The sequence below is a fragment of the Varanus komodoensis genome, unplaced genomic scaffold (assembly GCF_004798865.1).
Source record: "Varanus komodoensis strain SLA01 unplaced genomic scaffold, ASM479886v1 scaffold16, whole genome shotgun sequence".
Taxonomy (NCBI): Eukaryota; Metazoa; Chordata; class Lepidosauria; order Squamata; family Varanidae; genus Varanus; species Varanus komodoensis.
In genome coordinates, this window is record NW_025335468.1 from 6992160 (window position 1) to 7004981 (window position 12822).

Here is a 12822-nt window from a genome sequence, read left to right on the forward strand (position 1 = left end):
AGATTTAGCCAAAGATCTTTCAGATAAAAAGCAAAAATCCCTTAACTTAGTTATCAACCAACTCTGCTTTGATAACAGCTAGCGCCTTCTGTGTCCCTCTTTGCAAGGCCTTTCCCCCATATTTTACTATTCTTTTCCCCTCTTGCTTTTCCTCCTTTTGGAGTGTATGGGTGTGTGCTTTTTAAAATTTTATTTTCATGCCAGCACCTCAGCATTACTTGCAACATAGGTTTAGGTGGCTGAACTGCAGGGGTTTCGTTGGTCTAGTGCAGTTGATACACAGTCTGCAGCTCTTGCTTCATCGACCTATCCATGTAAAGTTTAAAACACGGCGGAGTTTTGAATTCTGATTAACTACCGACCTTATCAGAAGACGAATCCTCTCACAGTTTTATTGCTGTTGCCATTGGTTATGATGCTCGGTAGCAGGCAAAGGCAGCGACTGCTGCTGATGCTGATGGAAAAGAAAAGGTAGTGGATGGAGGGGGGGGGGAGGCAGGCGGAGGTGTTGTCAGGGATTGGCTGCCTCCAATGTCAGTCGGAGCTGCGGGCCCCAGCTCTTCCGCTACTCCAGCTTCAGCTCCCCGAACAGCTCCTAGAGAGAATTAAGGCGTGCGGAGTGCTGATGACCAGCACCATGCTTCTTAAGCTTGGATCTTAGATTTGCCCCCTCCCTCACTAAACACCGACTAATAACAGCTCCTGGGCATCAGCTTCCTAGGGAAACGGAGTGAAGGGGGGGAAAAGGAAGAGTGAATCTTCAGCCAAGTGGACTAAGATCAGCACAAGAGTGAGAGAGAAAGGGAGAGACAGACTGGGAGCTTTGCTTGCACAGCGGCAAAGTGGGAATTTAGAGAACTGCAGTGAAAAAGAGCCCAGAGGTTCCCCAACCACAACACAAGGCAAAACCGCGCAGAATTACAGAACCAGGTAGAAATGACATCAACTGGCAAAGAAGGCAGCGGAGCTCAGCACGCACAATATGTTGGACCCTACCGCTTGGAGAAAACCCTTGGCAAAGGACAGACAGGTTGGTTCTTTTGCAGCAGCGGCGGCAGCAGCGGCAGCAGTAGCAACCCTAGCAGTTGCTGAGATTATGGAGATAGGAAAATCGAGGCTCTCTGGTCATTCCGTGTATTTCGCTGTTGCGTCTGATAATAGAGTGTTCGACTTTAAGGTGGTTCTCTGTGTGTGTGGTGGTGTATGCGCGTTTTTTGTCATTTAAATCTTGTTTTAACAAGCTCAGGTTGCTTTGTGCGGATCACTCCTGGAAAGGGGTGGTGTTCTGATGACAGTCAAAGTGCATGCGGGGAGGGGCTGATCGAAGGGAGTGGGGGATGAGGAACGATGCTCCGCGGCTGGTGAATTTTGTGTTGATTCAGTGCACCACTTTCATTTCCTTTTTAAAACTAGATTTCTATTGAATTGAGATGCACACAGTGGATAGTGAAGCGGAGGAGGAAGCTGGGAGTCACCAGCAAAGCTTTATGACATCATGATTGAAAAGGGTGTAGTCCTTAAGGTGCAGTTGGTGGAGGTGCGGGGTGTGTGTGTGTGTCGGGGTAGCAGGGAGGAGATTGTAGTCCAGTCGGTGGCATCGATGGTTATTTGGTAAGCATCCCTGGCACTATCAAAATGGAAAAAGTCCCCAGAAGAAAAAACAACAGCAGCAAAAAACAAAATCCAATGCTGGCTATGTTAATTTGTTTTAATCTCACTGTATTTTTACAATTAATTTAAGAATCCCTTCCATCAACTGACAGAGGTTTGTTGTTGTTGTTGTGGTTGTTGCCTGAAGGGAACAATGGCAAGAAATAACTAAAAGGAGGAAATGTAGTGCAGGGCATTAGCAGGGAGCAGGTGCTTTTGCCCTACGTGACATAATTAGATCCCCTGAATGCATTCAAGATTTGGACTTGCTGGTTGCCTGCGTAGGTGGATTCACTTCAAGGGCAGGAGAAGTGTAATTGCAAAGACGGGAGCACTGCAACACCCCCACCCCACCCCCAAAAAAAGAAGCAGCAGGAAATAAATATCAACTCTCTGCCTGTCAGTCTTTCTTGATTTTTAGCCCCTTTTGGGTAACAGGTGTGGTAGGCAAGCTTGTCTGGCCACTAGATTTCACTAGGTGATCCCAGAAGTAGATTTGAGTCACTCCAGTTCAACATTTTTAGAGAAAGGGAGTGGGTATACACACATACCAAATAGGTATTCCTTAGGGCTTGTGGCTGTTAGGTGTTGTTGATTATGGTGGGACAATAAAACATGGTGCATTGTGTTTTGCTTTTTTATTATTTATTTATACAGACAGCAGAGCTTTGCCCATCTGTTGTCTAAAGGATTTAATAGGCGTTTCCATCTCCAGCTGCTGCCTCTGTTCTGCTTGTTTTCTTGCCGCCCTGCATGGCAGCAGCTCTGCAGTCCCCGCAATTTTCTTAGGGACTGAGTTAAATCGAGATCTTTCTCTGAAAGGGACCAAGCTTTTCTGCAATGATTGATTGCAACCCCCCCCAACTCTTTTTCATCCTCCTCCTCAAACCCCATAGCAACCGCTTGTAGATTGGAATGGTTACGAGAATGGAACTGCTTTAAAATGGAACGCGACTTTTATTTGTTTTATCCTCCTCCTCCTCCCTATACTGCAGTAGCTCAATGCATCTATTCACCTTTTATTCTTCTCAATGCTGAGTAGAAAGATCCTTCTTCTCACCAACCTGATCCACTGTGAAATGTATCTTGACATGAATAAAGAGCCAGGAAAATAAAACTCTCCCAAACATGATTGCAGTATCATGGTGCACCAATAAAAATAGTGAATGCTGTATCCAGAGGTGATCTCCTGCCATACACTATAAGAGGCCCTAGAGGTACAAATTCAGCCGTATTCTCATCATCACAGTTTTGCCTTGTGCCATCAGAGGTCTCCCACTTTACTCAATAGGCAACCACAAAAGTGTCTATTAATGGCGGATAACACCTATGTTTGTTATATTTCAGACTGATCCTGAGCATGTTTTCTTAGATGCAAGTTCTACCAAGTTCAGCTGGACTTACAGCTAAGTGAGCATAGAACTGCAGACTTTTGGACGAAGCTATATAGTGAGGTATTATGCTCCTAAAGGGTTAGCTGCAATTTCCCCTCCCCCTCCCCTTGTTAATCTTCCTATCTTCCTCCTAAGTGATTAGGGGGGGATAAGTGAATGTTTGCTCAGAGGTTTGCTGCTGTCTGCCTTTCCAGCTCTTTAAGGAGCTGAACTAGAGCAAAGATTGTTATGATTTTGCATCTGATTATAGACAGGCCTCTAACTATTTTCACTGATGTACACCCATGTGCACACACAATGAGATGATACTGAGATAAAATCTAAAAGCCTAAAAATAGTTTCCAGGTTTTAACTATAGTTCTATCCACCCCCTTTTGGGAGCCGATCCTGTTGAACTCACTGACATTATCTTTTGAGAAAGTATACACAGGAATGGAATATGTGTTTTCTTTCTCTCAGATTCATTCTTAATATAGTTGGGAGTGATGAACATGGCTGTTTTCTTTCTGAGTCAAATTTTGAAAGATTCAGAGTTCTGAACCCTAATAATTGTTTATGTCCATCATTTTAAAAATATGTTTCATTTTTACATGATTTTTACTGTGTCTCCTAGAGGGAGATGGTATATTTTTGATGGGGGAAATTTGAAAATTCAAGTTGTTTGGAGGCTCTGTAATCTTGCTGTACTCAACTGCAGGTAACTAAATGAAGTTGCATGAGCATTCTACAATTATAGAATAGTGCTGTGAGGAATCAGGTCATAGCATTCCATGAAGGCCCAATGAGGAATGGAAGGTGCTTGCTGCCTCTTTGAAAGTTAATTTGGTGAAATATAACATAAACCAGAAGATACCCTGAAGAAATCTTTATCTGTGGTCTGCAGAATTCTCCTTCCTTTTCATATCCCTCCTTCTACTGTGTCTACAATTACTCCTAGTTCTGTGAACTATTGCAGAAACCTCCCAGGGATGCCTGCCTGCTTTTCTCAAAAATATGTGTTCTTGAAGATCAAAGGAGAAGGAATTGGGAAGGTAAATGCTGGCCATTGCTCATGGCTGCCTTGCAAAGGTTGTAATGAAAGGGGAGCTGTCAGGTGCCTGCTGAACTTTGAAAAGCTTTCTTGGGTCTCTCTGCAGCTAAATGATGGTGTTCTTTCTAAGTGTAAAACAAGGAATATTTACTGACAAGACTCTTCTGTGTCTGTGCTGTCAATGGAAGCTGGCGACTTCTGGTCCTGGGTATGCCAAACTGACCTGGCAAAACATACCCAAGATGCATTTCAAAGGTCTGGATGATGACTTTGCTGATTCTCATTCAAAGCAGGGGAAGTAAAGCTTGTCCTGAGGAGCCTCCAGAGCTGGCACATCAGCCTTGCTGAAAATGATTGATGTTACAAAGGGAGGATTATGGCCTCCTAGTTTCAAAAGCAAAAGGCTGCAAAACATTTGCATACAGCCTTTCCATAATATGGGTAGTGTGGCAAAAGCTGGGGGAAAAAATCTTAATAATGGAGTGTAAGAATTCCATGCATGTATAATTAGACTTCTGTGGTAAGACAATTGTCCATTTGTTATTGTGCAAGGCAGAGGTCAAAGGGATTGTACTATTGTTTCCTAAAACTGGACTTGTAGAATCTATATTCAGTGAGTGTGTGCATGTATAGGGGGGATGCCTGAAGTAGTGTGGCAATCTAATGATCATATTTGTAAAATTGTATTATGAGGAAGCATCTTTGAAAATGGTGACAACAAATTGCATATAATAAGATGAGGAAGAGATGGTTTATATTTCATTGAATTACACCATAGCATAGTTAATTGTGGGAGGTTTGCACTGTAATTAACAGTAATGAACAAAAAGGATGTGCTTTTCTGTTTGCAATGACACACAAGGAAACATTTGTGCTTAGATAACAGATCAGATGTGAAGACAAAAGCACCAAAATTCTGATTTATTATTCAAATGAAATCAAGTCCTCAATTTGCTATGTGTGCTGCTTTGCAGGAAGACAGCATTTCATATTCTAAAACTAGTAATAGTTCTGCATTTCCACCTTGCTAATCTCCACATTCCTGTTTGAAACACTACCATTCCTAAATTAGAAAGCTAATAACTTGTGAAGTTCACAATTTGTGGTACTGGAAATGTTTAGCATATTCATCCTAAACATTTGGGTGCTAGCAATATTAGCATGTGATAGGACTAAGTTGTACACCATTTTGTATTGGTTGGTATTAACTGGGATCCCCATGAACTGAAGGCTTTTCTTGCCAGCTGGCTGCCTTTTCTTTTCATTTTCAAAACACTCCTCAGATTTTGGAGGCATTAAAAAACCCATAGTGAATAGAATTCAGATTTTAAACTCTCTCATTTAGAAGCAAATCCTACTGTGTTTAATGGAACTTCATCACAAGTAAGAGCACTTTGATTCACAGGGCCAACTTAATGATGGAACAAAGGGAGGTTGTTGCCTCAGGCATCCATTTCTGTATAAACCCATATGAGTTTGGTTTCAGGTCTTGTTATGGGATGGAAACTGTCTTAGTCATGCGGGATGATGACTGTTGCTGAGGGAGGAACAGCATTTATTTCTGACTCTGTTGATTCTTCTCAATCCTTCAGTGGTTTTCAGTTAACATCAATCAGTGTATCCTACTATGCTGTTTTCCAGGCTTGGAATTGGGTGGTAATGCTTTGAGTTGTTCCATTTCTGTGTTTCAGAGAATGCAGAGAGTGATGCTGGGAATAACAGGTCTCTGAAAGGCATAGGGGCAGTTGTTCCAGGCCTTAAATGTGTAGGGAGTCACCACAACATTGGCAGAGAGGAAAGGGGACGTTTACATTATCTCATGGCCTCAAAACTATAACATGATACTGAGGGATAACTATTTTCCCCATGAGAATTGCCCTGTTTGGTACTCTTATTGTCCATACTGTGTAACATACTATGAAACTAAAAACTGTTTGGGGAGGTTGTGAGAGGTTTAGTGTAAATTATCATCAGTATATTGATGATAAATTATCACTTGAAGCCTGTTGAGGCACTAAGGAGGTGATGTGTTGGATAAGGACTAGTAAACTTAATTTAGCCCATATAAGAAGGAGATGTTGAAGGTGGGTAATCTGCAATTAGCAGCATGGTCCATATAGGATTACACTCCTCCTGAAGGAGTAAATTCACAGTTTGGATATGCTACTGGAGTACTTTATGATGACAGTGTGAGCAGGTGCCTTCTTCCAGCTATGTTCGGTGTGAAGGATTTGGCATGCTTTAATGAGTGTTCAGAATGTGCAGCAGGTACAAATATAGTTGCGATGCTGTTGACAACTTTGGACTGGTCTTCTCTTCTGATCCCATATTGTCAGAGTGTCATGACACCTGATTTGCTCTTATTTTCTTAAGTATTAAAATATGATTTCTGAGTTAGTTATGAACTTTTAAAAAAATATTTGAAAGCAAAACAACTATAATAAACAGAACAACCTGAAATAGACAAAATTGCTGAGAGAATTTGATACAGACCCAACCAATACAAACAGGCCTTGGAATCTATCCAAGGTATGAACTGGTTGATGAGGAAAAAATACCCATTTCTGGAACTTAGGCAGTTAATTACAAGGATGATCATTTAGTTGTGTGAGCCTACATCTGTAGCATAACACAGTACAATCTAGAAATAGTTTTACCTCTTCATCTGCTGTTTGAGAACAAGATGGAAGTCTGAAAAGAAACAGATTTGTAAATACATTAGGAATTGTTGTTCTAGGACATCTGTTTATCTTGACAGAATTGGTTGCATTTACATAATAACATTCATGATACTGTATGTATGTGTTCATACCATAGAATGTTGGCTCTTGGAGGATGGAACTGAGCTGGTAGGCTGGACAGAGGAGTGTCTGACATTGCACCAACAATGACTGCCAGGAACTGAAGTTTCTTGTGCAGAAGTAGAATTTAAGTTTACTCCTTCCAAGTCAAAGTTTAGGCAGAGCATTATGATTATTTGTTGTTTCCTTATGATCATTTGTTGGCTCCTGATGCAGTTCAGTGGTGGGCAACTTCTGCCCTTTCCAGATGGTTTAGTCTGCAGCTCTTCTCATCTCTAGCTTACATCCTGAGGAGTGTGGGCCAAATCATTTGGAGAGCTGCAAATTTGCCTTTACAATGAAGGAGCTGCAGTTCGTTTTACCCCTAATTAGAATCAACTGGTCTATCTTGCTACTCCTATAGACATAATTAGGCATAATTGAACCTTATGAACTGCATTGGGCAAGGAACATTTGTGGGTATTATAGGCCTCACCATACTCTGCAACATGCTTCTTCCTTCAAACATGGAGAAATAAAATTAGCCTTTGAGAAGGCCTTTTATATGGATTTGAAAACCCCATGGGCTTTAACTATATGTAGAATAACTGACTTTACTATGGACATAATGGTGTGTATGCTTTACAAGAAGATATTTTCAGAGTAAAGTAGGCCTTCTTAAATGTAGGAAGTTTTAGAGACACTTGGGCCAGATTTTTCTTTTTTAATTGTCCAGAATTCAAAGCCCCAATTAGTATAAACACAAGCTAAGGGGGAAATATTAATCACAGTTCATAAGTAACAAACAAGAACATTAACACTTTAGGGCTAAGGCTACTGTGAAACATGTACCTTGCTTTTTATGTTATATATCAGATCTGTGCTCAGATATCACCAGGATTACAGAAATAGCTATGCAATAGGTATAGTTTTTATATTGTTAAAACAGCCTTCCTGTTTCTAGCCCTATCCCATTTAGCCAGTTCTTTACTGGCTATCACTTAAATATCATAAACTAAAGTGGATCATAAAATGACTGATAGTGCGATCATTGTAGCTGTCACTTATTTGCATACCACAATATCACATGGGTATCTTGACATGGGAACTGACCCTGGTGTCTTATCTATGGATCTATGGCTGCTTTAGAAGGTTATCTCAGTATTCCACTTGAAGAATGATTGTTAGATTTTCACTGAGCCCTTGCCCTTGTTTTTGTATATTGCAATAGCATTCACTGCAGCTGATGAGGCTATCTCGAAAAGAATGAACTTTCTCAGCATTAAAATATTAGTTGCAATCTTGTAATCTGAGATAGTGCCAAAAATTACTCCCTCTATTTCCAACGCAAACCTACCCAAATTCATGGAGCTGTACCAAAATGGCATAATCCACGTACAAGAAGGGAGTGTAAGCAACCTTGGGATAAAGCTGAGGTTAGTAGATGTCCAACACTTTTTAGAAAAATCCCTAAGTGTGAGAGGGAGGACCCAAAGCAGTCCCATAAAGATACAGTAGCACAGAATGTTGACAGAATGTAGATTGGTCATTGGGAACAAAACTAAGAAAACTATGGTGGGGGTGGCGCTAGCATAGAATGGAGTGTTTGAAACGCCGAACAGAAGTTATTTCTTACTGCAGCATTTTGTAGCAAGACCCCAGTTATGAAATGCCAGTGTGACTATACTGTAAATTGAACAGATTGCAGTGGCAAAATGTCATTAGTGCTGAATATGTAACAGAACAAAGAGACATGAGTTTGCTACTCAATGAATGGATAGGTTAAGAGAATGAAGTGAGAAGTATGCATCTTATGAACTTGATTCAAGAAAATCACAGCTGCATTTTGAAATGTTCCCAGAGTTGTTGCTGAAAGTTAGGATAATGTTGTTTCAAACAAATATGTAAAGGCTGGCTGCAATGAAAAATGAACAGAGGGAGAGTGAGGATTGTAATTTCAATAGGATATTAACCTGGTTTGCATGACAAAATAACCTATTATGGATAACTTGTCATGGTGGCTTGTCATACTGCCCACATCCAGACTGTTTTCCACAGGGTGGCTTATTTTTCATCAGCAAGCCACACAGACACCCATTGTTTTACAGGCTGTTTGACCCATGATGGGTTTTCATGTTGTCTGAACGTGGCAAGGCAATTTTGTTGTAGGTTGCAGGGTTCGGCTAGCTAGCTGCTCAACAAGATCAGCAAATCTACCAAACTTTGCCATCACCCATATCCTGCTGAGAAGGGTAAGGATAAGGGTTGCCAGTGACAACTCCTGAACTGATGCTCAAGTGGTACTTTTTAGCAAGCACCACTAGTCTTCTTCCTCTTTTTTGTTTTGACCTCAGAAAAGTGTGCAAATATGTTCAAAATATCATCCATCTTTTACAGGTGCACAAGTTGGCACTTTCAGCTGTCAGATATATGTAGTCTTGCTTTCTCATTGGTCTTGTAAGTTTCAGCTTTCAAAGTGAAAATGGAATTGGAAACAGATTGACAAGATGCGATTCTGTGTAGTTAATTTTAGGATAGCTGCTGGCTGTCCATTGCCTAGCTATCCGTTGAAAAGTAAAGGCGGAAAAGCAGTGAAAGGGTTGGCCACTCCCTCAGCAATGTAATGCTCTGATTTGTAAGGGCTGAAGTGACACTTCTCACTATCTTCTACGACTCCCACTTGTTGGAGCACTCACTGCCGTGGGTTCCTGACAGCTTTAAAATTTGCATGTATTTTCTCTCTGTTTACTGACAGGGAACTGCAGTAACCACAACAGTAAGTCCTCCAAAAAGGAGACTCAAAAGTGTGTGCATCGGGGGCGGGAGAGCAGACATCTTCCCTTTCTAGAGCAGCTAGAGGCTCAGGGTGTGTTGAAAATATGGATGGCACTGAGAACTGTCAGTTCAACACTTCAGAGCCAGAGAATTACTGTACATTGCTAGGGAGGAATATCATCACTCAGCCCCGTATTTAGAGCACCTTCTTCTGCTACTACGTTGTCTTTACTTTTCAATCAATGCCTAGGCAATTGACAGCAAGCAACTGTGTGTCAGTTATTTAATTTATTTATTATATTGATATCCCCCATTTTTCCCTGAAAGAAACCAAGATGGCTTACATAATCCATTTTATCATTGCAACAACCCTGCATGGTAGTTTAGGCTGAAAGAGAGCCATTTTGGCTAATGGGCAGGATACAACTCTAGTAAATAAATAAATAAATAAATACATTACTGACTGGCCCTAAGTTACCCAATAAGCTTCCTGGCTGCGTGGGGCTTAGATCCCGGGTCTCCTGAGTCCACATCCAGTAGCCTAACTGCTACTCCACACCGGAACTAGACTATAAGCACTGTTGTCTTGGCACTTTCCATGTACATTGCCTACTCTTAGCACCTTGATAGCTAAGACTTAGAAGGCCATTGACAAGGCAAGACTGCTTATATTGAACAGCCATAAGTGCACACTTCTGCATCTACAAAATACACGCAAAGCTAATAATAATATGAACAGAATTGTGCAATTTTAAAGGTCATAAAACAGAACCCAATTGTGCATTTTTGTGTCCTCAGAAATAAAAAAATAGCAAATGGAAAGGGGTAGTGATTGGAGCAGGGAAGATGAGACAAGACAGGCTCTCTCAAAGGACCATGGGATACCAGCTGATGTACCAAGGGGAGAGGAGGAAGAAAACAAACCATGGTGGGGCCAGTCATCCATCAGGTGCATTATAGATTGTTCTGTAAATAATCCACAGTGCGTAGCCTTTTTTCCAAGGTGGCTTAGCATAAGAGTTAAGTCTACTCAACTGGTTACATCTGAGAGTGCGCTTTCCGGAACAGGATTCCTGAGATAATTTCTGGATCTGTCAGCTGGCTGACAAAATGGATCCAGAGCGCAGCAGGTGAAACATATGTTCAATTGTCTAGGCAACAGCAAAGACCGGGTTTCTTCTATTTATGCCTCTTCTTTATACCCCCAATAGACATGACTTGTGTTTCTGAGTAAAGTTAGGGAAATGGCAGCCGTATTTGTGGATATCAGTGCTTTGTAGCACTCATTCTATGCTGGTTTGACAAACAGAAGTGACATGAACTGAGCTTTAAATTGGCTTCTCTGGGAAAAGGAACTTTTTTCATTCCAGACAAATTGTTCTATGGTGTTGTATCAGTCCCTTGTGGACTGATGGATTATAGACAATTCAGTAGCCCTAAACAAAGGGTTTTTGAAAATATTTTAAAGGAAGAACCATAACCTTGTGCTTCCATTTGTGTATACACAACATTCTGTTCAGGGCAAGATCTGCAGGCACTCCCTAAAGACACAGAATTTCAGCATAGTAACTGAGACTCTGTGTGGTTTTTCCACTTTGCTTGTAATTGTGTCATCCATACAAGTTAGCATATTTCTGTCCTAAAAGAATCATGGTGGGTGTAACATCCCTCTCCCCCCCCCCGCCCCCACAGCAAAATAACTGATGATTTCAGATAATTTGCTCTATGAATGTAGTATTTCTTCCTTACATAGAATATTCAGAACCAGATGTTGGGTTCCTTAGTATTATTTATACTCTTAATTTATCTAACACATTTCCATGCTTTTCTGCAGCCTAATTCTAGTGGGTTTTTTCGCTGTTGAAATGTATGCCTCCTTATGATTGATTTCTTACCTGAGGTGACACTGATCTTTCACTTGCTTGATTGAACACCGAATTGATTCCTGTACTTAGTTTTTCCCCAAAGTGGTGATCCAAAGGCTATCAGTGGAGCAGAGGGCAATACAGACAGGTACTCACCAAAATGATGGTCAGCTCTGACATTGCACACCTCTTCCACGGTCATACAGAGGAACCATTCCAACTGCCTGTGCTTGATAAGGAGGGCACAGCTGCAGTATACAGTGGTTGTGCTTGTAATTTGTGCATGTAGCATGTGTTGTTCAAACTCAGCAATGCACCTTTCTTCTGTGCACACTTTATTACTTACATTTTCCATGACTTGTAGATGCCTACAGAGGGTTGTAGAAGATGCTGGGAACAGATCAGCACTAATGCAAAGGAGTGTTATATTCAAGCGGTATTCTGAACTCCAACATAATTTTGAGTGAGGGTCAAAAACTGACACCTAGGAATAAGTGGGGGAAACCCCAAATGCATGAACCCAATACAGCTGCTTTAAGAATGTCATACCGAATGTTTTATGGTATCACTGCCCTACAACATAGCACTGAGAACTTTTCATGACCTGTGTTCCTTCATCTTGGAAACACTGGTGAGCACTCTCTAGAACAGCCTTCTCTGCTGGTGTCCCCTAAATGCTTTGAATTACCACTCACAATATGCCCGCCCATTAACCGTGCTGGCTGGAGCAATTAGAGCTGGTCCAAAATATCTACAGGGTGCCAAACTGGGCAAGGTAGCCCTAGATAGCAGCAGTAGGGTTTGTGAGGAGTGTTCTTGTTGAAGGAGAAATGAATATGTCCAGTCAAGGAGTACAGTTCTAGAGGAACCTGGAGTTGTTATACTTTTCATATTGTTATTAGCCCCCTTTTACATAAGCTAGCTGTCATGAGCTCTGCCCTTCCCTTCATGCCCTTAGGCTCCAAAACACCAGACAGTTTCTTTGCAAAGCTGTTCTTTATTGGCAGTTCGTAGCTACAAGGCAAAGTAATTCTAAGGACCTTCCAGTGAGTTAGAAGATAACCCTCTGCTCATGTCAAGAGTGTTTGTTTGTTTAAAACATTTATATGCCACTTATTTTGCCCATGACTGTTGAACCCAGTCTGGGAACTTCTCCCCCAAATCCTTCTCTTTCAGTAATACTGTGTAATCCACCCTTGGGAGGTGGAGGTCCTGCTGGTGAAGGACTAGCTGGCAAGAGCTATACAAGCCCCCTAACTGGGCAGCTCATCTTTCCAAATGCCTCATCATGGGGTCAGTGATGGGCAATGCAGTAGCTCTCCTTCCTC

The 12822-nt window shown here is 41.4% G+C and overlaps 1 protein-coding gene across 1 annotated transcript in view; it reads left to right on the top strand.

Annotated features, from left to right (window-relative positions):
- The first annotated feature begins 936 nt into the window (after window positions 1–936).
- The window catches only part of BRSK2 (BR serine/threonine kinase 2), a 477335-nt gene continuing 465449 nt past the window's right edge, over window positions 937–12822 (top strand). Inside the window, exon 1 of the mRNA XM_044426097.1 lies at window positions 937–1030. Within this exon, the coding sequence (XP_044282032.1) occupies window positions 937–1030 (94 nt within the window). The remainder of the gene's footprint in view (window positions 1031–12822) is intronic.